At 42.0% G+C, this 27,619-nt stretch overlaps 2 protein-coding genes and 1 long non-coding RNA gene across 41 annotated transcripts; 1 reads left to right on the forward strand and 2 right to left on the reverse strand.

Annotated features, from left to right (window-relative positions):
- Positions 1 to 237: 237 nt before the first annotated feature.
- LOC115680969 (putative disease resistance RPP13-like protein 1) lies at positions 238 to 27,364 on the reverse strand. Of its 39 annotated transcripts, none has more exons than XR_008816136.1 (9): positions 7,837 to 7,978; positions 7,480 to 7,691; positions 7,111 to 7,301; positions 6,606 to 6,854; positions 5,899 to 6,266; positions 4,559 to 4,825; positions 4,406 to 4,430; positions 3,315 to 3,812; positions 2,104 to 2,700 (listed from the first exon to the last, which is right to left on the reverse strand). XR_008816136.1 is itself a non-coding variant. In XM_056309811.1 (8 exons), exon 1 carries the CDS (start codon positions 27,151 to 27,153, stop codon positions 22,963 to 22,965), a length of 4,191 nt encoding a protein of 1,396 aa, XP_056165786.1. In that variant the 5' UTR covers positions 27,154 to 27,364; the 3' UTR covers positions 2,104 to 2,700; positions 3,315 to 3,454; positions 3,541 to 3,812; positions 4,406 to 4,430; positions 4,559 to 4,825; positions 21,490 to 21,802; positions 22,149 to 22,443; positions 22,637 to 22,962. The 39 variants fall into 39 exon arrangements, 27 of the variants coding, with proteins under 27 accessions (XP_056165790.1, XP_056165772.1, XP_056165786.1 ...); XR_008816138.1 differs by lacking the exon at positions 7,111 to 7,301 and adding an exon at positions 7,325 to 7,366; XR_008816134.1 differs by having other exon boundaries at positions 7,111 to 7,366.
- On the forward strand, positions 6,689 to 8,173 carry LOC115680972 (uncharacterized). The gene is made up of 2 exons (XR_008816145.1): positions 6,689 to 6,813; positions 7,951 to 8,173. It is a non-coding gene; the product is annotated as an uncharacterized LOC115680972 (long non-coding RNA).
- Positions 8,229 to 13,151, reverse strand: LOC115680966 (putative disease resistance protein RGA3). The gene has a single exon (XM_056309818.1). The coding sequence runs from the start codon at positions 12,246 to 12,248 to the stop codon at positions 8,361 to 8,363; it is 3,888 nt and encodes a 1,295-aa protein (XP_056165793.1). The 5' UTR covers positions 12,249 to 13,151; the 3' UTR covers positions 8,229 to 8,360.
- Positions 27,365 to 27,619: the final 255 nt, after the last annotated feature.

A 27,619-nucleotide genomic window follows, 5' to 3' on the forward strand; every position in this document is an offset into this window, starting at 1 on the left:
ATTTGGCACTTAAGTGATCCGGCAGAAATTTTTGGCACTAAAGTGAATGCCGTACACAAGTTTTGGCACTTCTAGTGTTCTTTTCTCCAAGAAAGTACGACATGCAATGGTTCAAAATTGAAGGCCAAATCGCTTCACCCAAGAGACCTCTGGTTTTTGTCTATCATAACAGCAGAAACTGATGAGCAGAGTACATTCGAAATGGCTCGATAATGAGTGTTACAAGGGCTACCGCAAATTGAATGATTTACACTTTGAGGATGGGAGGACCCATATGGACATTTGAATTGTTTAGAACAAAATGAACATGATTACCTATTAAAGAGATGCAAGATACAATCTATTTGAATCCAATGAAGATTACAATTCTCACCAAGGTGACTCCTGGGCAAAAATGTTACTTCATCTTCGCATTTACGCCGGTTTTCCGGCAATAATCACAGTTGTCGCCATGTCCAAGAACAAACCGTGCTCCACTACTCCCTCCAGCAAAGATATCTCCTTTCCAGCGGCAGGACCGTCCTTAATTGGAGTCTTGAAATACAAGTCTACAATGTACACATAAGGCTTCCCGTCTTCATTCAATCGTAGCTTTGCCTCACACCCTTCTTTGTTGAACAACTCTTGGAAGCTCACCTATCAACATCAATATTCCCAAATCGATCAGCTTCTTGCAACATCAAGAACCAATTCAAAGACTCAAGATTGTAAGATAGGAATTCAAAGACTCAAGATTGCAATTCATACTAATTCCGGTTTTTCCACTTACACATGCTTTCCTTTAATATGTCTTGTGTTGGATTTTCCAAAGGCGCACTTGGTAACAACTATGAAAAGCTCGGAATAAAAGCTTCCAACTCGTCTACCACAGGATTAGACGGCGGAAGTTATGGTGAGATTCCAAAAACTTCTCTCTCTCTCTCTCTCTCTCTCTCTCTCTCTCTCTCTCTCTCTTATTTTTTTTATGGCCAAAACAAGTTTTCCTAAGAACAGGTTACTTGCTTTCTAAGGTTTCAATTAAGTAAAAAAAGAGAAGTTTATCCTTCATAATCAGTACTTATTGATGACCATGTAGTTCAACCTGAAATGGCAGCTATTAACATAGTCACACCACCTACGGTAGTAAACAGCCTTTGACTGTGCATTTGGTGTTGAATGAAGACAATCCAAGTCATCAATTTCCTTAAAGAACATTAAACAGGGCATTTATGAACTACAATCTAGTGAAATTTTCACCAAACCGAATGCCTAATTTCTCGTTTCTCATCAGCCCACGTGTTCCTACCTGGGAAGCTGCTGTGGATGACCATCTTCACAGCATCTATGGCTTTGGTTATAGGGAACTAGAAGAGGGCATCACGAGACCGAGGCTTCACGTGGAGTCGTACTAAAGGCGTATAGATTATACCCAGTTTCGATTCGTGCAATGGCTTACGTTGCACTTTGTTCTTTATTTGTTGAAGTGACATTCTTGTCTAAAATTGTTATAGAAACGTGTCTATTGAATGGTTGACCCTACACCACACTACACTATATTACATGTATAAAAGAGATCAGTGCTTTAACTCCTTTCACAGAGGCTTCCGAAGATTGCAACCATTCTAGGATCAAACAAAACTGGCGCATTGCGAAACATCTTGATCGTGTGTTTCTTCGCTTTTCTTTTAGCTTTCAGCCTAGCTAACAGAGCTATTGACGCCCTAGGCAGAGCACTGTTTTTCAAAATCATGAGTCGTGTCTTGGGGTAGACATTCCTTGAGTTTAGCCAGGCTCATTGCATCATATCTAGAAAATTTCACAGAAAGATTTGATCTTCGCAGAGAGATTCTGATGCTGATCAACATTAGTCACAGATTAAGGTGATAAATGGTATACAACTGATAATCCATATAATAGCAAACAGCGAGAATGGCATCTAACAAAGATGAATCCATGGTAATTTGCTGAATCCTGAAGATTAAACTAGAAATCTTAAACATCCTAAATTAGCAGGTCCATCTTTTAGTCGCACTCTCTCCTTCTCTATATCAATAGCCAGTATGACATGGTTCAAAATAGAAGGCCAAATCGGTTCACCCAAGAAACCTCTGGTTTTCATCTCCCTTCAGTTGAATCACTTCCATAGTCTTATTAGCAATATTGAATAATAAACAAAGGATATGCGACAGTCGACAGGAGTGTACTCACAAGTTACAACCATGAATGCAATTGTCTATCATAACAGCAGAAACTGATGAGCAGAGTATATTCGAAATGGCTCGATAATGAGCGTTACAAGGGCTACTGCAAGTGGAATGATTTACACTTCAAGCATGGGAGGACCCATCTGCACATTTGAGTTGTTCTAGAACAAATGGAACATGATTAACCATTAAGGAGATGCAAGATACCATCTATTTGAATCTAATGAAGAATACAATTCTCACCAAGGTGACTGCTGGGCAAAAATGTTACTTCGTCTTCACATCGAAGCTGGCGTTTCCGGCAATATTCGCAGCTGTTGCCATGTCCAAGAACCCATGCTCCACCACTCCCTCCAGCGAAGATATCTCCTTTCCTGCGGCGGGACCGTCCTTAAGCGGAGTCTTGAAATACAAGTCTACAATGTAATTTGAGTTCTGTCACGTAAGGCTTCCCGTCTCCATTCAACAGTCACTTTGCCTCACACCCTTCTTCATTGAACAACTCTTGATGTCTCACCTATCAACATCAGAGTTCCCAAATTGATCAGCTTCTGGCGACATCGAGAACTGAATAGTATCATGACGACTGCTTTTCAGGAGCAAAATCCTCCGTCGATTTCAGTCTAAACTACAATTAACACAGAATTTCTATTCAACAGCATTCTGAGTACTTAAAAGGGTCTTGCTTCAGTGTGTTCAATTTTACGAGTAAACAAAACCATCCGCTCACAACTTCACTTAATTGCTGACTTAAAAGTGAAACACAGCCGATTTTCAAGTTTTTTCCAAGAGATTATCTACGCAACAAGATGAATTGTCTAAGGTTAACCACATCGAATCCATCTGAGAACCGAATTCACAATCTGGATACTCCAACACTCATCATAACTCCGCTAACCACAATGATTATCTAACCCGTCAAGAGCAGAGATTTCTAAGAACCGATTTCACGATCGAAGAGTCCTAAACTCATCTTGAATCAACAAAGCAACCACTTCCTAGTGCAATAACCTCGTAATTACGGAAAAAAAAATCCACCTTTCCCCCCCTATTTCAAAGCAGACTTACCCTAATTCGTAACCTACTGACATGGTTTAATGGACCAATTGAGTTCAGTATGGAGACACTTACCAGATTGTACTTCCAAGTGTACTTAGAAATTCCCAGGATTATACATGCCTTGGGGAGCTAAAAGAGAGAAAAGACGCCGTCGCTCCACTTGCAACTCTCTCTCTCGCCAAAGCATCCAAAATCGCTGCGCTCTAATCTCTCTGCGAGCTCTCGGATCGACAAATTCTCAGCCATGTCGGCAGAATCAGCCAGCACAATCCAAAGAAATCAGGTAAATTCTCCGTACCCGGTCCTTGTCGACGAGGAAAGGCTCTGATCGTGTAGACAGAGAGACGCATCTCAAGGGCGCTGCAGATGGGGACAAGCGGTGGGAGGCACAGAGGGGCGACGACAACGTGCGAGAGCTGGAGGTGCATCAGCGTGACAAAGAGGGGAGATGGAGACGGTGATCGAGTGAGGACGACGGAGTGGAGAGCCGAAGCAGAGGTTGTGATTGAGGTGCAGTCCACATGTGGGATTTCGTGGATGAGGTGCCAATAGCTTCAGCTAACTAATGATCTGCTAAAATTAAAACACACATTTTAAGTACCTAATTTTTGGGTCCAAAGTATGAACCCTTTTCAAAGAGCCAGCTCAGATATTATACCGATCAATTCTAACATGAACCACAAAAAGAGTAGAATGTTGTAAAATCTCTCTTTGAATCTTGTAGTTAATTAAATAGTTACTTTATCACTTTTATAGCAACTCCGTTTCATTGATTGGGGTTCTTCCTCAAAAACTATTTGAAGAAATGTGAAGGCCAGTAATATAGAAATTGGACCTCATAAAGATTGAACCCCAAACAAGAGGGTTGAAGTTGACATCTATCTGCCATGCCATCACAAGCATAGAGATGACATAGAGCAAAACATACAACTCTACACACCAAAGAGCAACAATAAGCACAAACTCAAGCAAACCTTACTCTAGCTAAATAGTTTTCGCAAAGTTAGATTCCAAGCAACACACAACCTACTATGCTTATCAATGCCAATCTTATTTTTAAGACCAGGACAACTCTCAAAACTATTTTTAACAGAACTTGATAATTTTGATTTCATTAAACATCGAGACTCAGTGATTAGTTTGACAGAACAAAGTTGCAGTACCTTGCCGCGTAGTCGATTAGAGAAACTGCACTAAAAAATAGACGACATCGAGATTCAATGCTTAGATTACAGAACAAGCCGAGACATCTAGTACTCCCAACAGACCAACTGTTAATCCTCTCAAAAGTGGCAAGTTTATCAGGTATTACTAACCAAGAAATGAAGCCAAATCTTGGCACATTAGGGGAGAACCACCCAAGTTTGTGCCGGTCAACATCAGCATTCTTGTTTCTGACAATATCCCAAGCGACACAAGAATTAAGGCAACCATTTGAAGAAGCTGTACATACAACTTTGTCTGCAGCTGAGGAACCAAGAAAAATCACACCACCAAACTGCAGCTTGGACGGGAACCAACTCTTCAGACCTAGCAGCAGGCCATTTCCAATGAGAGTTGCGAACTACAGCCGATCCTTTGGCCTGCAGAGGAAGAAAAGAGTAATAAATTATTCTCCTTGAGAATGATTCTGGCAAGATCCCAGCATGGTGCCACAATTCATACCAAAGAGAAATATTATCTCCATTACCCACTATTTGTATAATGCGGGGTTTCTAAATGTTCCCGACTTTTAACAACTTCTTCCATGCATGAGTAGCATCTGGTTTACAGTCAAGATGGTAGCTATAGAGCCAGGCAAAACATATAGACCACACCTCAACAACTCTACAGACACTTAAAAATACAAGCAAGATTTCACAAATCCGGACTTCGAATGCCAAGTCCTCCAAACAGCTTAGGAGGACAGACAGTGTCCCATATAACTTTTGCTCCCTCTTTAGCATCAAGATCTCCCTTCCAAAGGAAAGCTCTGCACTTTTGCTCAACAATTTCGAAAACTTTCTTGTGCAACAAAAAGAGTTGACACTAATAGTTAAACCGACTATGAATAACAGATTTAATAAGCTTAAGTTTGCTGGCATATGAGCGGCCTTTAACTGTCCAAGCTTTAAATCTTGTTGTAATTCGATAATTTCATGAGAGGCTTATAATCCTTGTCTGAAAGTCTTCTAGACAATCCACAATTACTAGAAGAAAGAACCAAACAAGAACATAGGGTTGGTTGATTGGTCATGCTGTTTGATTTGATTGCTGCATGTTAAACAAATGCATTTTTTAAAAGCTTAAGATGTTAGGAAACATGCCCAGCTATGTATATATAACGTATAACTTATCACTCCCCTTGCGTAGAACCGATCCCTTACACACAACAGAATGTGGACGTAATCACGTCAATGAGATAACCTGGGAAATGATAACAAACAACATAACAGACGGGAAATTTTAAACCATTGACATGTGCTTTGATACAATGCTAGAAATGAACAAGTAGAATGCGGACAATTTGTTGGAAATTTAACAAAACAAGTAGAATGCAGACAATATGCTAATCCTTCAGAAGAGATTCTTTCAAGATTCTGATTATACCCCATGATCATTGCTTGTGTCCTTCAAACAGCTTGTCAAAAGAAATAGCAGAAACAAACCTACCCACCCTTTAAACTTTGCCAACCACCGACTACCGAGCTATGCATCGTTGATTCCATAAAGCAGAATAAGAATAGTTATCAAAATGAACAATGGGCAAAGATTTCATTGAGTGTTATCCAGGACGTGAAACGCCTTCATTTGTGTCTGTACTCCAACAGGCTAAACAATTCCTTAATCTTGGATGGTCAGTAAAATGCTGGACTGGAAGGGTTGACGGCCTTGAGGCGCAATAAATCTGTTTTCCCCCATAGATTTCGATGTGCGTCACAGTATGCTCAGAAATGAGAAGATTGCGTGGGTGGGAATAAGTACTTTGTATCGGCAAATGCAGACAGAAAGTTAGTACCGAGTTCCTTCCACTTCTGGTGAATGCTGCAAAAGTAATTTTCGCATATCAGAATCAGAGATATAAGGGACATTAGTCAGGTACATTCCACAACTTAGTATATGTGTTCAAATGGAGTTTCAAGACTAAAACAGGAAAGAGGATTTAAAGCACCTAACTGCCATTAACATGACATGAACTTGCTCCATCCATCTGAAGTTCTGAGCTACACTTCTTTGATGTGATGCAACTTTCAAACATTTTCAAACTTGTATTTGCTATTTATTTATCATATAAATTTTGTCCAGACTTTAGATTCATCTAGTGGATTGAACACCAGGGAAAAACAGACACTTATTGAACAGGGAAAGAGAACATATACATACCTCTATCCCTGCGAGTAATTCAAGAACCAACTAATCACGGAAAAGCTTCCACCAAAGTCAAGATCTTAAGAACAAAGCCTGCAGTGGCATCTCCCTTCTTCTCTACAATGAGGAGCAATCTCACATCCAGGGTCCCCTTCAGCATCTTCTGCTAGACTTAATACCAGTGAGGCGATGGTGAAGGAAGGGTATATAGAACTTGCTATAGGTCACTGGGTACAAACTTCACCAATGGAATTCCAATGTAATCTTAAGGCAAGCAAGATTTAAAGACTTGGCGAATGAGACAGAGCACAGCGATGACAAAAGAATTGGCGGATGAATGCAGAAAACTGGTAGAATGCAAAAAATAAGCTGAGAATCCAAATTCAAATGCAACAGTCCCTTAATAACATCCCAGACTTATGATATTTTTGCTGGATTGATGAAATCATGCGAAGCTTTTCAATGTATAGGGGAACTGATGCCAAATTTTAGAAGTAGTAAATGGCAAGATGGATCATACCTGATTTTAATCAAATATATCGAGGCATAGAAATCTACATGAGATCACACGTGCGAACCAGAGTTTATTGTTATTTCTGATGGAGTTGACAAAGATTATCCACAACCCAATGGAGGGTGAACGAGGGAATGTACCGACCCTTCAAGAGAGATCCTGTTCTAAATTCCAATTTTACTCCACAACCATATAATCTGAACTGACAGCAAGAGCATACCAGTCAATTGATGCTCTCGGATTGATAAGGACAGAGAATGACCTGTAAAACATAGACAAATAATTGAATTATCACACTTGCTCATACAAAAGCATAGTAAGGCCTGCTTGCTTGCTACTACTGAAAATGTGAAACTCAAACTAGGCCTCACCCACATTTGCTGTACCGATATCCGTCGCCGTCGAAGCCCGGCACACGAGCACAGCTGGTGCAGGGGTGGCTTTGGCATGGCATCCCCATCCTCCACTCCTCGTTGAACGCGAGAAAAGACGATCTCTCAGAAATTCAGCTCGAAGTTCTCGAGTTGCGAACCGCCGAGAAGTTCGGGACTTCCTTCATGTTCAACAATTTTGCTCGATTCTCAAACCTGCACCGGCCAAAAAAGAAACAAAACAAAAACGGGTCATGCGAAAAAGCAGAAGTCGAATCCTCTTAACAACGTAGGAAGGCAGACCAACGCACCCAACGAAGAGAAAGGAAAAAAAACAGAGTCCGAGGACGAATCGAATTACCCGAAAACGACGAGAAATCCAAACCTAGAGCAGGACATGGATTTTTTGAACACGCGGGAATTCAGCAAAAGAGAAGAACGGCACGATTCATCGCTCTCGAATCTTCTTCAACAGGCACAACAATCCCCGCGCAGGAGCCGCTGTAATCATCGCCGTCCACGCGAAGCGCCGGGAAGAAAGCACCCAGATACTACCGGAGAAGAGGCGACGAGGGGGGAAGGCTCTGGTGGTGTGGACGAGCGGTGGCGGGGGGCGTCAGGCGGGCGGGCGGGCGACGACGCCGTGCGAGTGCCTGAAGGAGCGGCGGCGCGACGAGGAGGGGGGAAGGAGACGGCGCGGCGACTGTGGGGGATTTTGGACCATCGAAGCTTTGCTTTGCTTCAGCTTACTATTAAAGAGTAACGTAGTAATAATAATATTTGGGTCTAAAAATACGAAACCCTTTTTCGAAAGGCCAAAGCTCAGACATCAAAGCCCCCATCTCTTCCCGCGCATATAATAATATTCGAGTCCGAATCCTCCTTTTAAGTAATTGACCGGGGTGGGTCACCGGTGAATCTGACCTGCGGGATTTCGCGGATGAGGGGCCAATAGCGGCCGGTCCCCTTCTTGCATCGCTCCTCCAGAATCCCGCATTCACGGATCCAGAGAACTTCTAGGGAGGGAGGGAGGCCATCCAGGGGCAACTCCCTCAGCTTCGGGCATCCGACGATCCATAAGGTCCGGAGAGAGGGAGGGAAACTGCTCGACGGTCTTTCCGCATTCTGCATATCTACGATTCCGAGACGGAGCAAAGAGGAAGGGAGCGGAAGCCAAAGATCCTCCTCCTCTCCCAATCCTCCCACGCTGCCGTCGATGATCAGCATTTCAAGCGAGGTGAGGGGGGTAAGCCACTCCCTCACCGGCTGCTTCATATTCCCGCATCTCATTACCGTAAGTTCCTGTAGCTGGGGGGGCAATCCTCCGTCGGGGAAGCGCGTAATACTCTCACACTCCGAAATTTCGAAATCACGGAGACATGGAAGTCGATGCAACTGATTAGGTAACGATGTTATCTTGGGACTACTCTCAAGCGAAAAGCTCGAGATGCTGATAGGAAGTGGAGGGAAGCACTCCAGCTCCAGAGCAGGACATTTGCCCAATGTCAAGGAAGTGAGATGGGACAGTGTGTGTAGGCCCTGGGGTAAGCTTCTCAAATTCTCGCAATCCATAATTACAACCGTTTGAAGCGACTGAAAACGGTCTACATTTATCTCCGCGAACGACTCTACTCCATTACATAACCTAATCTCAAGTGTTTTGAGGGTCACAGGTAAAAATCTATCCTCGCCAAAGGAAGAGGCTGGCAGAGAATGGCATCCGTTGATTCTTAATTCTTGCAGACAAGACGTCATGTCAATGCGGGTATTGCCGCCACTGCTTGGTTCATCCGAATGAATTCTCAATCCTCTCGGTAAAGATTGCAACATCTCGCATTTCATAATGGCTAATGATGTCACTGACGTTGATATACCTGTTTCAGGGAAGGACACGAGTTTTGGACAGTCCAGGACGGTCAAGTCTCTAAGAGAGGAGAGGGTGTGCATCTTGCTTGGGAGCTTCTCTAAATTGTCGCAATGCCTCAACCCAATAATCTCGAAGTTGCCGGGCAGCTGTATTTCTCCTTCTCCGGCCGCAAAAGATAGGAATTCGGGACATTTATTGACGAGTAAGCTCTTTAGACAAGCGAGATCTCGGATTACATCACTGTCTTGCCACAAGTACCTCAACTTGTGACAACATTGCATCTCTAACTTCTCTAGTTTGATCAAGGAGCTTGTAAACCCATGATTTAAGTAAGTCAGGTCATCAACTTCTATGACAAGATCGGTTAGAGATGTGAGGTTTACCAAACTCTCCAGCACCCCCTTGTTACAACCTGCCAACTTTAATTTCTTGAGAGATGGAAGGCTCGTGGTAGAGAGCGAGGCATCCATACTTGGACAGGAGTTGATTTCTAGCTTTTTGAGGGAACTTAGTTGACTAGGAAATCTCCCGATCAACATAGGGCAATCCCGAATGACCAGTTTCTCAAGGTGAGGGACGAGTGACGGTAATGCTTTGGCCCTACGACACCCTTGTAGACGTAAATGTACTATGTTAACATATGAGGGGCTTCCTAACCATGACGGGAATTCTAGGCCACCATAGTAGGATATTTCGAGATTTGCAAGGTTTTGGTGAGGGCAAAGAAAGTCCAGGACTTCCGCTTCAAGCTCTTCATCCCGGAAATTTTCAAAATCATTGCACCATTGCATGTTCAACTGGCATATTCCCTCCTTCATGCATAAGTTGGCATCCTTGGCATCTCCGGCTTCTCGAACCTTATGCAAATCAAAGATGCACAATTCCCTTTCGAGGTTATTCAGGTTTTTTAACTCCTTCAATCTCGACCCATTTTCTATTCCCACTATAAATTTGGACAACATCTCAAGATCCACCAAATTACCTATATACAGAGGCGTTGCTCTCAGGCTTGAAGTGTCGGAAATGTCGAGACATTTCAGATTGATCAGTTTCTCCATACCTTCCGGTAATTCGGTAATGTTTTGACAGCCCTGCAATATCAAAACCTCTAGGGTGTTCAATGCAACAATCGACTTTGGAAGCGTTTCAATATCAGTATACGACAAATTGAGGAACCTTAGGTGCCTCAATTTGCCTATGCAATCCGGTACCTCTTTGATGTAATAGTGACTTAATGAAAGCACCCTCAAATACTTCAATCCAGACAACAAGTCACATAGCACTTTCTTGGACAAATAGGACCTATCATAGTACCTTGATTTCTCTATCGATATGAAACTCCTAAGTCTCTCCATTCCATGATATATCTTTAATCTTTGTGGCACAATACGATTGCTACAAATAAATGAGGCATGACGAGCTAAAAATGCATTACTTTGATCACCCTCAGACTCAAACTCCTTTGAGCTAAAATAGGTTGCACTGGCAACTAGCTTTGCCAGGTCATTCACAAGATCATGCATCAAGAATCGTGAATTATTGCTACTCGACTTTTGAAATAACGACCTAGATACGAGCTCGTCGAAATAATTCAAACCTGCATTCCAACGATTCTTTCCTTCTTTTCCCTCCAAGAAGCCCTCTGCACTCCACAAGCGAATCAACTCGTCCCTTTCAATTTCATAGTCCTTGGGAAATATAGCACAATAAGCGAAACATCTCCTTAGATTAGATGGAAGATGGAGATAGCTAAGTTTCAAAGCCGGAAGAATCTCATTTCTTTCTTCCGGTAGGTCCCAAATTTGGCTCTTCAATATATTTTTCCAATATTGGGGATCGTATTTGCCGCGTAGCAACCCGGCCAATGTCTTCGCGGCTAATGGCAACCCTTTGCATTTTTCCACTATTTTCCGACCTAATTCTTCAAGATGGGGATGACTATCGAAATTTTCTACTTGCAGGGCATGAAATGCGAACAAAGTCACACAAGCATCTTCTGACAACTCTTTGAGATAATAGGGTGAAGCACCGGCTACTGAAGCAACGCCTTTGTTTCGAGTCGTGACGATAATCTTGCTTCCCTTCGCTCCTGATTGAAAAGGCTTCAAAAGGGCAGTCCAGTTTCCATACTTCTCATTCCAAACATCATCTAAAACAACAAGAAATTTTTTCCCTGAAAGGTTTTCTTTGAGCTTATCTTGAAGCCAGTTCAGGTCCTTATCTTCACAGGACAAATTGCCACTAGTTGTCTCCAGGATTCTCTCTGTAATAGCAAGCATGTCGAAATTATCGGAAACACAAGCCCATGCTTTTGCATCGAAGTAGCCAGTGACTCTAGCATCATTGTAGACTTGCTGAGCGAGAGCTGTCTTCCCAACACCCCCCATCCCTACAATGGGAATCACTTTTAGATCCACACATGTTCTATCATCATGTTCTCCTGTCAGTAAGTCGAGGATCTCCCTTTTTTCATTCTCCCTACTAACAAAACCAGGCTCGGGCAAATGCGTGGTGGTATGCGGCTCATCCTGTCGGGGGTATGCTAATCGATTCCCCTTATTCTCTCTCAAATTCAGAGTATCTTTCCGAGTGATGACATCCTTCAATCTGTCATCCATCTCTTCTATCGCGGATCTCATTTTACGGTCAAACATAAATGCTCTCGAGCTCAATTTTAAGCAACAACTCGGAAGAAGGGAGCGCGCCTTGCTAGTGCCAGGTTTTGCCTTGGACTTATTTTCCACAGACTCTGTGGCGAACTCATCAAGCAAGTCTTCGATGTCGTAGGCCAAGTTCTTGAGATCTTCGAGCCACAACTTCACCCCAAGATGGCCGGTCAGTTGCCTGTCCTCTGCATCATCCAGCACCTGGTTGATGCTGATCAGCATCTTCTCCCATTTCTTCATCAGCTTATCGATCCCCTCACGGCGTGCAAAGTTGAGCAGCTCGCGAGAGGCCAACTCTCGAACAGCACCGGAAGAAGGGCGCCAAGAAAGAGCTCCGCGATGGGCATGGCTTGGTTCGGGAGAGGTACAGGATTAAACAAGAGTGCCTGGATGGTTTGAAACAAAGTGTACTGAGCGGAGAGGAAACAAGAGTTCTTATGTCCAGAACACCAGCTTCAAATGATGGGTGTGAATAAAAGATTTTTTAAGTATTAAGTACTCTAGTTAGATTCGAGATGGCTTTTGTCTTGGTGGGCATCTCTTTAGGCAGTGTCAGGGAAGCCCCGTCAAAAGGGCGAAATTATTCCAAATTGTCGGTCCCCTTCCTCACCATCTCCATCGCCATCAAGCTTGCGCGCTTCACCCGCTGTTCACCGTCATTTTGTTTTCTTCCTACTTCCCTCTACTAATAATGGCAGACAAGGGACCCATTTCTTTTTAAAATGTTTTAAAGTTGTTCTAGCAACACTGAAGCAAAGTTGGTTGATCAACAAAACTGTCTGTGAAGCCAAAGCGAAAAAGAAGGGCTTTGACTTTGCAGTCGTGGCTTGTGCTGCTAAAGTTGAGCCCCTCGCTGAAATTGCCAGTGACGAGCTTGAATGCTGTGAAATGCCCGTCCTTGATGGAGGAAGCGGCTTGAGAAAATCCAATTCAAACCCACGGAGAGAGGAGAACATAGATCTTTCCTTTTTCCCATCCTTCTTGCCTTGCAACCTCGCAAACCGACCTGCAGCTCCCAAGCATCATCAGTGAGAGTGAGTGCAAGTTAGCCATTGATACTCTGCTCTACTCCAGGAAAGGCCAAGATTTAGCGTAACCTGGTCTTCCCGTTTTTCCTACAAATTATGTCTTCCCGTACGGCTCTTCGATGATCAATGAATGACAATACTTTCTAGCAAAAAAGAAAAGGTATAGTAAAACTGATTTATTAAATTGAATAATTATGCGACGTGTGAAACTTCTCTTTGTTGTTGTATATGACCATTTGTTTAAAGGTCCGTTTGCAGTCTATTATATAACTCGGGATATCCCTCTAGTTGACTGTTGTTAACATTATCTAGCTTAGTAACCTCTACAAGTGGAGAGCCCCGGCTAACATCATTAATAAGAGTCTGACAAATCGACTTGACTATCGATTGACTTGATACTCGGCTCCTCCATTTCTTCCATACTTAAGTAGTTTAGATACGAACATATTTATCGCAATGCATAGCAAGATCTATTATCCTTCAAATACGAAATTGAGAATGAGAAAATTGATAGGGTTTTCACTTAAATCAAATGTTGTTCTATGGAACATTAGCTTATTAAGACTGACCAAACACAACCATAAAAGTTAGGTAGGAACATCATTAAAATGTCACCATTCTTTTAAATTTTCAATATCTAATGTTATATTTTCAAAGTCTTTATCATTTCTTAAAATTGTTATACTTAAGCGGGGTAGGATTGAATGTGATTAAAAATTGTGATCTAAATCTCTCATTTTATCCTTGTTTTCACCGGACATTTTAAATCTCTCATTTTATCCTTGTTTTCACCGGACATTTTATTCTTAACTCAGGTTCAACAATATTGGTAATATAATAAATCCAATTCTCAACAAGAAAATGCTATTCGAGTTAGTAATTAGATAGTATCTATAAATCATACTCAAAATTTGTCTAGGTTAGATCGTCGTTGTGCCACGTAAGATGGTCGGCAATAACTGGACCGTCACATTAGCAATTTTAGGTGAAAATTGGCCAAAGGGTTACATTGAAAACTCATACAAAGGTTTAAAACTACTTTAACAAAATTGAAAATTTTAGGGCTACATTGGATTCCATACAATAAACATCTTTAAGACTGAATTGGTAATTTTTCAAACAGAAAAATTACCATGAACCCCAAAAACAGAAAAAAAAAAACGATTAATATGTTCTAAAGTCTCTCTTTGAATCTACTGGTCAATAGATAATTATTTTTTAAATCTTATAGCAGCTCCCTTTCATCGATTAGGTTTCTTCCTAGGAGAAATACGAAAGCCAGTAATATAGAAATTGGACGTCATTAAAATTAGACCAGAAACGAAGAGGGTTGAAACTTGAAACTTGGTATGATCATCAAAACATGTCTGATTACTAATTAACTTCGTTAAGAAAACAATGGGTAGCAAAAGAGTTTCACCTTCTCAATCATTCAATATCAATAGAGGGTATGCTAGATTCGATTTAATATTTATACTAGATTCACGAAATAATTGCACATATCCAATATATTGTGATCGAGGGTTAGAGTGAATTCTTCAAATGAATAAGTAGCAAGTATCTTGGGGAATTTGTTAAGCAATATTTAGTATCAAAACTCAATTTCCAAGCATATATTCCACAAAATATGAGAACTCAATGCATTGGAAGCTACAAAATTCCCACAATTGATTGCTTAACAACTATTTGGAAACATTCGATAACATAATTCCTTTTAAGTAATGACCAGAAAAAAATGCCTTTTTAATTCACCCCTAAAATGGCTCCAAACACCCTTGGAGAATCAAATAGACAAAACCATCCAAATCGTGGGTTCCATTGCTCCCATCTCCACCAAGTCTGCGTGCTTCACCCGCTTTTCACCTCTATTTGTCTTCTCATTTCTTCCTAATAATGGCAGACAAGGAGCAAGTAAATGATTAGGACTTAATACCTAATCAATTGTCCATTAGCGGTGGAGGTGAGAATGGGGACTTAAGACACTGGTGGAGGTGACCGGCCAAGTAAAATACATACAAAATGCACAAAATCATCCATCTATCTCCATTTTTTTATGGTCATCATTTGTATTACTCGATTGTCTATGAGTCCGCTACTCTTGTCTTGATTGAGGCGACCCGCAGCAGTCTTTTCTTAATATTTAGTTTGGGCCAGTGACGACTTGAAGCAATCTGCTACCAACTTTCAGCTTCCCAATAAATTAACTGGTGTTTAGTTAAGGCCTTAACTAAGGTTAGGTGTCCGAGCTCCATAGTCCATACGTATCTCAATTAGAGAAAAATGTAGATCGACGCTCATGATGCATTTCATTTGATTTAATTAAACTAATTTTACGAGAACAAGTTGGTCGGAAATGGGGAAAATTACCCAAACAATCCTAAACCTATTGCAATTGTGCCAATTCAAGCCTAAATATTTTGTATTTATGCAAATTCAGTTCTTCCGGTCAATTTTGGCCGACCGGCGCTAATATGGACGCCAGCCGGCACCAACCGTCCAGTCGACGCTGACGTGGTAATTTTTAAATATTTTTTTTATTTTTTTCTTTCTCTTTTTTATTTTATTTTTTCCTTTCATTCTTCCCCTGGCCGATCCGACGACCGGCTAAAGGCTGAGGCCAGCGAGGTTGACCTCGCCGGCCATTGGTGAGGCTCACCCTCGCCGGCGCTGACGAGGGCAAGCCTCACCCACCCCTAGTGAGGCTCAACCTCGCCCAACGACGGCGAGGTTGTGCATATATGGCAAGACCTCGCCATTGCTGGGCAAGGTTGCCTAGATTTGGACCTTGTTGGCCTCAGCCCCTAATCGGTCCACCAACCGGCCAGAGGAAGAAGAATAGGAAAAAAAAAGAGAGAGAAAAAAATTTAAAAAATCGAAAAAAAAAAATTAGATTTGCCACTCAACGTCGACTAGCGCCGGCTGGCATCCATGTCAGCTACAGCCTACCAAAATTGACTGAAAGGACTAAATTGTCACAAATATAAAAGGTTTAGGACTGAATTGACATAATTGCAATAGGTTTAAGACTGTTTTAATAATTTTCCCTCGGAAATGGGACCTAAGTCACCAAAGGCTGGAATCAGAAAAAGGTTGTTCTTTCAATTTCACTCCCCCTTTTTTTGTAGACCCAATCTTTTTTTATTTTTGAAAAAGCAAAGCTTAGAGGGTAAAAACATTGGCCGGTCTCCAACCCAACCCCAAACTTCTGCTTTATTATTGCATCATCGTTCCATTGATGCATGAACCCCATCACATTATCAAATAAAGGAGTAGTTATTACACAAACTTAGTTTATGCAGTTCGAAACAATCACAACCATTCATCATATGGATCCCTATCATAATTCCACGTAACACGACAACTCAATACGTTGAAAGCGGCAAAACTTTGGTAGTTAATTGCTCAACTAATGTCCAAAAACACTTGATAACAAATCATTTTTAAATAATGGTCAAAAATAAATATTTGTTACTTTCTCTTCATTACTGTAGTTGGTACCTAGATTTGCTCTCTCAAAGATACATTATGCATAAGATTAGGGTGAAAAACTAAGTCCCCGAAGATCCAATTAAATTGCAAACCTTGAAGCTTCATTTTCTTTTTTCCCTTGTTGCCAAGCAACAATGATTATGTTCATAATAAGTTTCCTCATTTTATTTGGTCCACAGGTCAAATAAAAGATGATTACTGTTTTGTCCCGGGAAGAGACGAGCTACATAACTTCATTATGCCCACCCGCCATTTAAATAGGTAGAATTTAATACTTAATTAGTCATATCCTATTATTCTAGTGTGAGTATTTTTAGCGGTAAAGAAATAGCTAGGTCCTTAGATTACAGTTTTTGCTATGACATCATATCGTAAAAAATGGCCATTATGGAGAATTGCGCTCTTAAAATGGCCGAGGAGGTGGACTAGTTAAAGCGTAGGAACATTAGTTTAGATACCACTTGATCGTTGAGTGAAAAGAAAAAACATAACATAAATGGGATAAGTATATTGGAAATTTTAAAACTTGTCACGAAAGTGTCATTGGATTCTAAAACTTGTCAAGTTGGTACAATCAAGTTATTCCATTAACTCCGTCAAACTTGACAAAGAAAAAATGCTAACAAGTAATCAAGTCATTTAATCCATGCATGATAGTGTAGATACAAGTTCAAAGTAATCTTTGTTTACCTCTAATTAACTTCACACTTCAATCATGCATCGATAAGTCATATCATGGTCACGTTTATTTAGTTGTCGAATTTGCCTTTCAGTTTATCAACTTTAAACGTGTTTTTAATGTGGCTTTCTTTAGGTCATATGTGCCTTACATAAAAGTATCAAAAAAAATGAGGAGAAACAGAAAAAAAATATTAAAAATCTCATTGCATTTTTATTGGAGTTGCAGTTAGAGGTTACTTGGATGCATGTATTTGTTTTAAACATCGTTCGGTGAATTTCAATTTCTTCAATTAGCAGGTCCATCTTTTAGTCGCGCTCTCTCCATTCTATATGAACAGCCAGTATTTGTTAATTTCAGTTTCTCCAAAAAAAAAAAACCTCAAACAAAAAAGGATGACATGTATCATGCATGAATGCAATGATTCAACATCGAAGGACAAATCGCTTCACCCAAGAAACCTCTGGTTTTCGCCTCCCTTCAGTTGAATCACTTCCATAGTCTCATTAGCAATACTGAATAATAAACAAAGGATATGCGACAGTCGACAGGAGCGTACTCACAAGTTACAACTATGAATGCAATTGTCTATCATAACAGCAGAAACTGATGAGCAGAGTATATTCGAAATGGCTCGATAATGAGCATTACAAGGGCTGCCGCAAATGGAATGATTTACACTTTTGAGCATGGGAGGACCCATCTGGACATTTGAGTTGATCTAGAACAAATGGAACATGATTAACCATTCAGGAGATGCCAGATAACATCAATTCGAATCTAATGAAGATTGCAATTCTCACCAAGGTGACTGCTGGCCAAAAATGTTACTTTGTCTTCACATCTAAGCTGGTGTTTCCGGCAATATTCGCGGCTGCTGCCATGTCCAAGAACAACCCGTGCTCCACCACTGCCTCCAGCGAAGATATCTCCTTTCCTGCGGCGGGACCGTCCTTAATCGGAGTCTTGAAATACAAGTCTACAATGTAATTTGAGTTATCTGTCACGTGAGACTTCCCTTCTTTATTCAACCGTAGCTTTGCCTCACACCCTTCTTCACTGAACAACTCTTGGAAGTCTCACCTATCAACATCAGAATTCCCAAATTGATGAGCTCCTCGCAACATCATGAACTGAATAGTATCATGATGAACCCCTGCTTTTCAGGAGCAAAATCCTCTATCGATTTCAGTCTAGATTACAATTAACACAGAATTTCTATTCAACAGCATTCTGAGTACTTAAAAGGGTCTCGCTTCTGTTTGTTCAATTTTACGAGTAAACAAAACCATCCCCTCACAACTTCACTTAATTGCTGACTTAAAAATGAAACACAGCCGATTTTCGAGTTTTTTCCAATACATTATCTTCACAACACGATGAATTGTCTAAGAGGTTAACCACATCGAATCCATCTGAGGACCGAATTCACAATCTGGATACTCCAACACTCATCTTAACTCCGCTAACCACAATGGTTATTTAAGCCGTCGAGAACAGAGATTTCTAAGAACCCATTTCATGATTGAAGAGTATTAAACTCATCTTGAATCAACAAAGCAACCACTTCCTAGCGCAATAACTTCATAATTACAGAAAAAAAATCCACCTTTTCCCCCCTATTTCAAAGCAGACTTGCCGTAATTCGTAACCTACTGACATGGTTTAATGGAGCGATCAAGTTCAGTATGGAGACACCAGATTGTACTTCCAAGTGTACCTTAGAAATTCCCAGGATTATACATGCCCTGGGGAGCTAAAAGAGAGAAACGACACCGTCGCTCCGCTTGCAACTCTCTCTCTCTCGCTGAAGCATCCAAAATCACTTCGCTCTAATCTCTCTGCGAGCTCTCGGATCGACAAATTCTCAGCCATGTCTGCAGAATCAGCCAGCGCAATCCAAAGAAATCAGGTAAATTCTCCGTACCCTGTCCTTGTCGACGAGGGAAGGCTCTGGTCGTGTACATGGAGAGACGCATTTCAAGGGCATTGCAGATGGGGATGAGCGGTGGGAGGCACAGAGGGGCAACTACATCGTGCGAGAGCTGGAGCAGCATCGGTGTGACAAAGAGGGGAGATGGAGACGGTGATCGAGGTGAGGACGACGGAGTGGAGAGCCGAAGCAAAGGTTGTGATTGAGGTGCAGTCAACATGTGGGATTTCGCGGATGAGGTGCCAATAGCTTCAGCTTACCAATGATCTGCTAAAATTAAAGCACACATTTTAAGTACCTAATTTTTGGGTCCAAACTATGAACCCTTTTCAAAGAGCCAGCTCAGATATTATACTGATCAATTCTAACATGAACCACAAAAAGAGTAGAATGTTGTAAAATCTCTCTTTGAATCTTGTAGTTAATTAAATATTTACTTTCTCACTTTTATAGCAACTCCTTTTCATCGATTGGCGTTCTTCCTCAAAAACTATTTGAAGAAATGCGAAGGCCAGTAATATAGAAATTGGACCTCATAAAGATTGAACCCCAAACAAGAGGGTTGAAGTTGACATCTATCTGCCATGCCATCACATGCATAGAGATGACATAGAGCAAAACATACAACTCTACACACCAAAGAGCAACAATAAGCACAAACTCAAGCAAACCTTACTCTAGCTAAATAGTTTTCGCACAGTTAGATTCCAAGCAACACGCAACCTACGATGCTTATCAATGCCAATCTTATTTTTAAGACCAGGACAACTCTCAAAACTATTTTTAACAGAACTTGATAATTTTGATTTCATTAAACATCGAGACTCAGTGATTAGTTTGACAGAACAAAGTTGCAGTACCTTGCCGCGCAGTCGATTAGAGAAGCTGCACTCAAAAAATAGACGACAGTGAGATTCAATGCTTAGATTACAGAATAAGCCGAGACATCCAGTACTCCCAACAGACCAACTGTTAATCCTGTCAAAAGTGGGAAGTTCATCAGGTGTTACTAACCAAGAAATGAAGCCAAATCTTGGCAGATTAGGGGAGAACCACCCAAGTTTGTGCCGGTCAACATCAGCATTCTTGTTTCTGACAATATCCCAAGCGACACAAGAATTAAGGCAACCATTTGAAGATGCTGTACATACAACTTTGTCTGCCGCTGAGGAACCAGGAAAAATCACACCACCAAACCGCACCTTGGATGGGAACCAACTCTTCAGACCTAGCAGCAGGCCATTTCCAATGAGAGTTAAGAACTACAGCCGATCCTTTGGCCTGCGGAGGAAGAAAAGAGTAATAAATTATTCTCCTTGAGAATGATTCTGGCAAGATCCCGGCATGGTGCCCTAATTCATACCAAAGAGAAATATTATCTCCATTACCCACTATTTGTATAATGCAGGGTTTCTAAATATTCCCGACCTTTAATAACTTCTTCCATGCATAAGTAGCATCCGGTTTACAGTCAAGATGTTAGCTATAGAGCCAGGCAAAACATAGAGACCACACCTCAACAACTCTACAGACACTTAAAAATACAAGCAAGATTTCACAAATCCAGACTTCGAATGCCAAGGCCTCCAAACTGCTTAGGAGGACAGACAGTGTCTCGTCTAACTTTTGCTCCCTCTTTAGCATCAAGATCTCCCTTCCAAAGGAAAGCTCTGCACTTTCGCTCAACAATTTTGAAAACTTTCTTGGGCAACAAAAAGAGTTGACACTAATAGTTAACCCGACTATGAATAACAGATTTAATAAGCTGAAGTTCACTGGCATATGAGTGGCTTTTAACTGTCCAAGCTTTAAATCTTATTGTAATTCGATGATTTTATGAGAGGCTTATAATCCTTGTCTGAAAGTCTTCCAGACAATCCACAATTACTCGAAGAAAGAACCAAACAAGAACATGGGGTTGGCTGATTGGTCATGCTGTTTGATTTGATTGCTGCAAGTGAGATAAATGCATATTTCTAAAGCTTAAGCTGTTAGCAAACGTACCAAGCAATGTATATATAATGCACAACCTAACACTCCCCTTGTGTAGAACTGATCCCTCACGCACAACAGAATGTGGGCGTAATCATGTTAATGAGATATCCAGGGAAATGATAACAAACAACATAACAGACGAGAAATGTTAAACCATTAACATGTGCTTTGATACAATGCTAGAAATGGACAAGTAGAATGCGGACAATTTGTCGGAAATTTAACAAAACAAGTTGAATGTGGACTATATGCTAATCCTTCAGACGACATTCTTTTTAGATTCTGATTATACCCCATGATCATTACCTGCCTCTTAAACAGCCATTCAAAAGAAATAGCAGAAACAAATCTACTCACCCTTTAAACTTTGCCAACCAGCGACTCCAGAGTCCAGGGCTATGCATCTTTGATTCCATAAAGCAGAATATGAGTAGTTATCAAAATGAACTTTGGGCAAAGATTTCATTGAGTGCTATCCAGTCCACAAAACGCCTTCACTCGTGTCTGTACTCAAACCGACTAAACCATTCCTTAGTCTTGGATGGTGAGTAAAATGCTGGAATGGAAGGGTTGAGGTGCAATAAATCTGTTTCCCCCCATAGCTGTCGATGTTGTATCTGTAAATGCAGACAGAAAGTTAATACCGAGTTCCTTCCACTTCTGGCGAATGCTGCAAAAGTAATTTTCTCATAGCAGAATCAGAGATATAAGGGAAATTGGTCAGGTACATTCCACAACTTAGTAAATGTGTCCAAATGGAGTTTCCAGACTAAAACAGGAAAGAGGATTTGGAGTACCTATCCGCCATTAACATGACATGAACTTTGCTCTATCCATTCTGAAGTTCTGAGCTACCCATTTTCGAAGTGATGCAACTTTCAAACATTTTTCACACTCGTCTTTGCTATTTATTCATATCATATAAAACATGTCCAGACTTTAGATTCATCTAGCGGATCGAACATCCGGGGAAAAACAAGACATTTATTGAACAGGGAAAGAGAACACAGGCATACCTCTATCCCCGCCAGTAATTCGAGAACCAACAAAAAATCATGGGAAAAGCTTCCACCAAAGTGGAGAAGTAAACAAGAAAGCCAGCCCGCAGTGGCATGTACCCCTTCTCCTTCGTCCCTACAATGAGGAGCAATCTCACATCCAGGGTTCCCCCTTCAGCATCTCCTCCTCCTAGGAGTCTAGGACTTAGTACCGGCGAGGAGGCGACGGCGAAGGGAAAGGGTACATAGACGTTTCCATAGGTCGCTGGGTCGTACCGGACAAGCTCCACCGATGGGAATTGCCAATGTTAACCTGCGAGGCAAGCAAAGATGGAGAGAATCTTTGGGTTATGACACTCGAGCATAGCGAGCACAAAAGAATTGGCGGACGAGGGAGCGCAGAAAACAGGCGGAATGCCCAAAAAGAAAAAAAGACAAAATCAGCCTGAGAAATCCAAGTTCGAAGCGCAAGCAGCCCGTCAACAAGTCTGAGTAGAAATCAATACCTGGTTTTTACCGAAGTATATCAAGGCCATAGAAATCTTCGCGAGATCGAGGGGAGAAAACGGACGGAGTGGAGAGCCGAAGAAGCGGAGGCGGTGGTTGTGATTGGGATGGAGGTGCGGACCAACACGGGGGGAAGGAGACGGTGGTGTGATTGGGGGGAGTGTCGACATCCCCCTGGCTACGCCCAAAAGCTGCTGCTTCTTCAAGCTTACTACTAAAATCTTCTAAAAATTAAAATACGGAACCCCCTTTAAGAAAAGCCAAAGCTCAGATATACAAAAACCCCCGTCTCTTCCATACATAGCATTCGAGTCCGAATCCTCTTTTAAGTAATTGGCTCCCATGAGAATTTCCCCATTATAACTAGTGGGATTTCGCGGATGAGGGGCCAATGGCGGCCGCTCGGTTTCTTGCATCGCTCCTCCAGAATACCACATCCAGAGATGCGGAGGTATTCTAGGGTGGGAGGGAGGCCATCCAGGGGCAACTGCCTCAGCTTCGGGCAATTGTAGATCCGTAAGGTATGGAGAGAGGGAGGGAGACTGCTGGACAGTCTTTTCACGTTCCCCATATCATAGATACCGAGATGGAGTAGAGAGGAAGGGAGCGGAAGCACAAGATCCTCCTCCTCTCCCACTCCTCCCACCCTGCCGTCGATATGCAGAGATTGAAGGGAGGTGAGGGGGGTAAGCCACTCCCTCACCTGCTGCTTCATATTCCCGCATCCCCTTAACAAAAGTTTCTGTAGCTGGGGCGGCAATCCTCCGTGGGGGAAGCGCGCAATACTCTCACAATTATAAATTGTGAGTTCACGGAGACATGTAAGTCGATGCAATTGATTAGGGAACGATTTTATCTTCGGACACCCTCCGAGAGAAAAGCTCGAGATTCTGGGAGGAAGAGGAGGGAAGCACTCTAGCTCGAGAGCAAGACAGCCGTGCAATCCCAAGGAAGCGAGATGGGACAGTGTCTGCATGCACGGAGGTAAACTTCTCAAATTATGGCAACCCCAAATTCTAATACTTTGAAGCGACTGAAGACGGTCTGCATTTATCTCCGCAAGCGACTCCACTCCATTGCAGGACTTAATTTCAAGTGTCTTGAGGGTCGTAGGTAAAAATCTACCCTCGCTGAACAGAGAGGCTAGCAGAGAATCGCATTCGAGGATTGTTAATTCTTGCAAACAAGGCATCATGTCAATGCGGTTATTACTACTGCTGCTGTTGCCACTGCTTGGTCCATCCGGATGAATACTTAATCCTCTGGGTAAAGACCGCAACATATTGCAGCCTTCGACATTTAATGATACCACCGATGTCGATATACCTGTTTCGGGGGAGGACACAAGTTTTGGACAGTTACCAACCGTCAAGTTTATAAGAGAGGAGAGAGTGTGCATTTTGCTTGGGAGCTTCTCTAAATTGACGCAATTTGTCAATATGATAGTCTCGAGGTTGCTAGGCAGCTCTATATCTCCTTCTCCAACCGCAAAATATATGAATTCCGAACAATTTCGAACGACTAACCTCTTCAGGCAAGCGAGATTCCCAATTGCATCTTTGTCTTGCCACAAGTACATTAGCTTTTCACAACTTTCCATCTCCAACTCCTCCAGTTTGATCAAGGAGCTTGTAAACCCATGACTTAAGCAAGCTAGGTTAGCAACATCTTCTATAACAAGAGCGGTTAGAGATGTCAGGTTCACCAAACTCTTCAGCACCCCTTCATTACAACCACCAAACTTTAATTTCTTAAGAGATGGAAGGCTCGTGATACAGGACGAGGCATCCATACGAGGACATGAGTTCATTTCAAGCTTTATGAGGGAGCTTAGTTGACTAGGCAATCTTCCGATCAACATAGGGCAATCCCGTATGACGAGATGCTCAAGAAGAGGGAACAAAACTCCTACTTCTTCAGTGCCGACGCAATGAGACCAGTCCTCCAACAATGGCATGTCCTTGAATTCTAGAGTTTTTAAGGACGTAAAAGGACTTCTAGTTCCATAAAATTCATATCCTACCTTGCAAATTGCATTTAGACCTTCAATGTACAGTTCTTTCAGCGAAGATAGTTGCCCGAGTGATGGTAATGCTTTGGTCCTACGACACCCATGTAGACGTAAATGTACTATGTTAACATATAAGGGGCTTCCTAACCATGACGGGAATTTTAGGCCGCCATAGTTTGATATTTCGAGATTTGCAAGGTTTTGGTGAGGGCTAAGAAAGTCCAGGACTTCCGCTTCAAGCTCTTCATCTCGGAAATTTTCAAAATCATTGCACCATTGCATGTTCAACTGGCATATTCCCTCCTTTGTGCATAAATTGGCATCCTGGGCATCTCCGGCTTTTCGAACCTTATGCAAATCAGAGATGCACAATTCCCCTTCGAGGTTATTCAGGTTTTTTAACTCCTTCAATCTCGACCCATTTTCTATTCCCACTATAAATTTGGACAACATCTCAAGACCCACCAAATTACCTATATACAACGGCATCACTCTTAGACTCTGAGTGTTGGTAATGTCGAGACATTTCAGATTGATCAGTTTCTCCATACCTTCCGGTAATTCAATAAGGTAATGACAACCCTGCAATATCAAAACCTCTAGGGTGTACAATGCAACAATCGACTTTGGAAGCGTTTCAATATCAGTATACGACAAATTGAGGTACCTTAGGTGCCTCAATTTGCCAATGCAATCCGGTACCTCTCTGATGTAATAGCGACTTAATGAAAGCACCCTCAAATACATCAATCCAGACAACAAGTCACGTAGCACTTTTTTGGACAAATAGGACCTATCATGGTACCCTGATTTCTCTATCGATATGAAGCTCCTAAGTCTCTCCATACCCTGATATATCTTTAATCTTTGTGGCACAATATGATTGCTGCAAATGAATGAGGCGTGACGAGCTAAAAATGCATTATTTTGATAACCCTCAGACTCAAACTCCTCTGAGCTAAAATAGGTTGCACCGGCAACTAGCTTTGCCAGGTCATTCACAAGATCATGCATCAAGAATCGTGATTTATTGCTACTCGACTTTTGAAATAATGATCTCGATATGAGCTCGTCGATATAATTCAAACCTGTATTCCAACGGTTCTTTCCTTCTTTTCCCTCTAGCAAGCCCTCTGCACTCCACAAGTGAATCAACTCGTCCCTTTCAATTTCATAGTCCTTGGGAAATATAGCACAATAAGCGAAACATCTCCTCAGATTGGACGGGAGATGGAGATAGCTAAGTTTCAAAGCCGGAAGGATCTCATTTCTTTCTTCTGGTAGGTCCCAAATTTGGCTCTTCAATATATTTTTCCAATATTGGGGATCGTATTTGCCGCGTAGCAACCCGGCCAATGTCTTTGCGGCTAATGGCAACCCTTTGCATTTTTCCACTATTTTTTGACCTAATTCTTCAAGATGGGGATGACTATCAAAATGTCCTACTTGTAGGGCATGAAATGCGAACAAAGTCATACAAGCATCTTCTGACAACTCTTTGAGATAATAGGGTGAAGCACCGGCTACTAAAGCAACGCCTTTATTTCGAGTCGTGACAATGATCTTGCTTCCCTTCGCTCCTGATTGAAAAGGCTTCAAAAGGGTAGTCCAGTTTCCATACTTTTCGTTCCAAACATCATCTAAAACAACAAGAAACTTTTTCCCTAAAAGGTTTTCTTTGAGCTTATCTTGAAGCCAATTCAGGTCCTTACCTTCACAGGACAAATTGCCACTAGTAGTCTCCAGAATTCTCTTTGTAATAGCAAACATGTCGAAATCATCGGAAACACAAGCCCATGCTTTTACATCGAAGTAGCCGGTGACTCTAGCATCATTATAGACTTGCTGAGCAAGAGCTGTCTTCCCAACACCTCCCATCCCTACGATAGGAATCACTTTTAGATCCGCACGTGTTCTTTCATCCTCTTCTCCTGTCAATAAGTCGAGGATCTCCCCTTTTTCATTCTCCCTACTAACGAAACCAGGCTCGGGCAAATACGTGGTGGAATGTGGCTCACCCTGTCGGGGGTATGCTAATCGATTCCCCTTATTCTCTCTCAAATTCAGAGTATCTTTTTGAGTGATGACAGACTTTAATCTGTCATCTATCTGTTCTATCATGGCTCCCATTTTACGGTCAAACATAAATGCTCTCGGGCTCAATTTTAAGCAGCAACTCGGAAGAAGGGAGCGCGCCTTGCTAGTGCCAGGTTCTGCCTTGGACTTATTTTTCGCAGACTCTGTGGCGAACTCATCAAGCAAGTCTTCGATGTCGTAGGCCAAGTTTGTGAGATCTTCGAGCCACAACTTCACCCCAAGATGGCCGGTGAGTTGCCTGTCCTCTGCATCATCCAGCACCTGGTTGATGCTGACCAGCATCTTCTCCCATTTCTTCAGCAGCTTATCGATCCCCTCACGGCGTGCGAAGTTGAGCAGCTTGCGAGAGGCCAACCTCTCGAACAGCACCGGAAGAAGGGCGCCAAGAAAGAGCTCCGCGATGGGCATGGCTTGGTTCGGGAGAGGTACAGGATTAAACAAGAGTGCCTGGATGGTTTGAAACAAAGTGTACTGAGCGGAGAGGAAACAAGAGTTCTTATGTCCAGAACACCAGCTTCAAATGACGAGTGTGAATAAAAGACTTTTTAAGCATTAAGTACTCCAGTTAGATTCGAGATGGCTTTTGTCTTGGTGGGCATCTCTTTTGGCAGTGTCAGGGAAGCCCCGTCCAAAGGGCGAAATTATTCCAAATTGTCGGTCCCCTTCCTCGCCATCTCCATCTCCATCGCCATCAAGCTTGCGCACTTCACCCGCTGTTCACCTTCATTTTGTTTTCTTCTTACTTCCCTCTGCTAACAATGGCAGACAAGGGGCCCATTTCTTTTTAAAGTGTTCTAAGTTGTTCTAGCAACACTGAAGCAAAGTGGGTTGATCAACAAAACTGTCTGTGAAGCCAAAGGGAAAAAGAAGGGCT

The sequence above is a fragment of the Syzygium oleosum genome, unplaced genomic scaffold, assembly GCF_021117445.2.
Source record: "Syzygium oleosum isolate NSW1041296 unplaced genomic scaffold, Sole_v2.1 Sole_v2.03, whole genome shotgun sequence".
In the NCBI taxonomy this organism is placed as follows: Eukaryota; Viridiplantae; Streptophyta; class Magnoliopsida; order Myrtales; family Myrtaceae; genus Syzygium; species Syzygium oleosum.

What these genes read in the sequence shown, in the direction of transcription:
- LOC115680966 (XM_056309818.1), bottom strand. Translation starts at nt 12,248, where the DNA reads ATGAAGAAATGGGAGAAGATGCTGATCAGCATCAACCAGGTGCTGGAT.
- LOC115680969 (XM_056309815.1), bottom strand. Translation starts at nt 27,153, where the DNA reads ATGCCCATCGCGGAGCTCTTTCTTGGCGCCCTTCTTCCGGTGCTGTTC.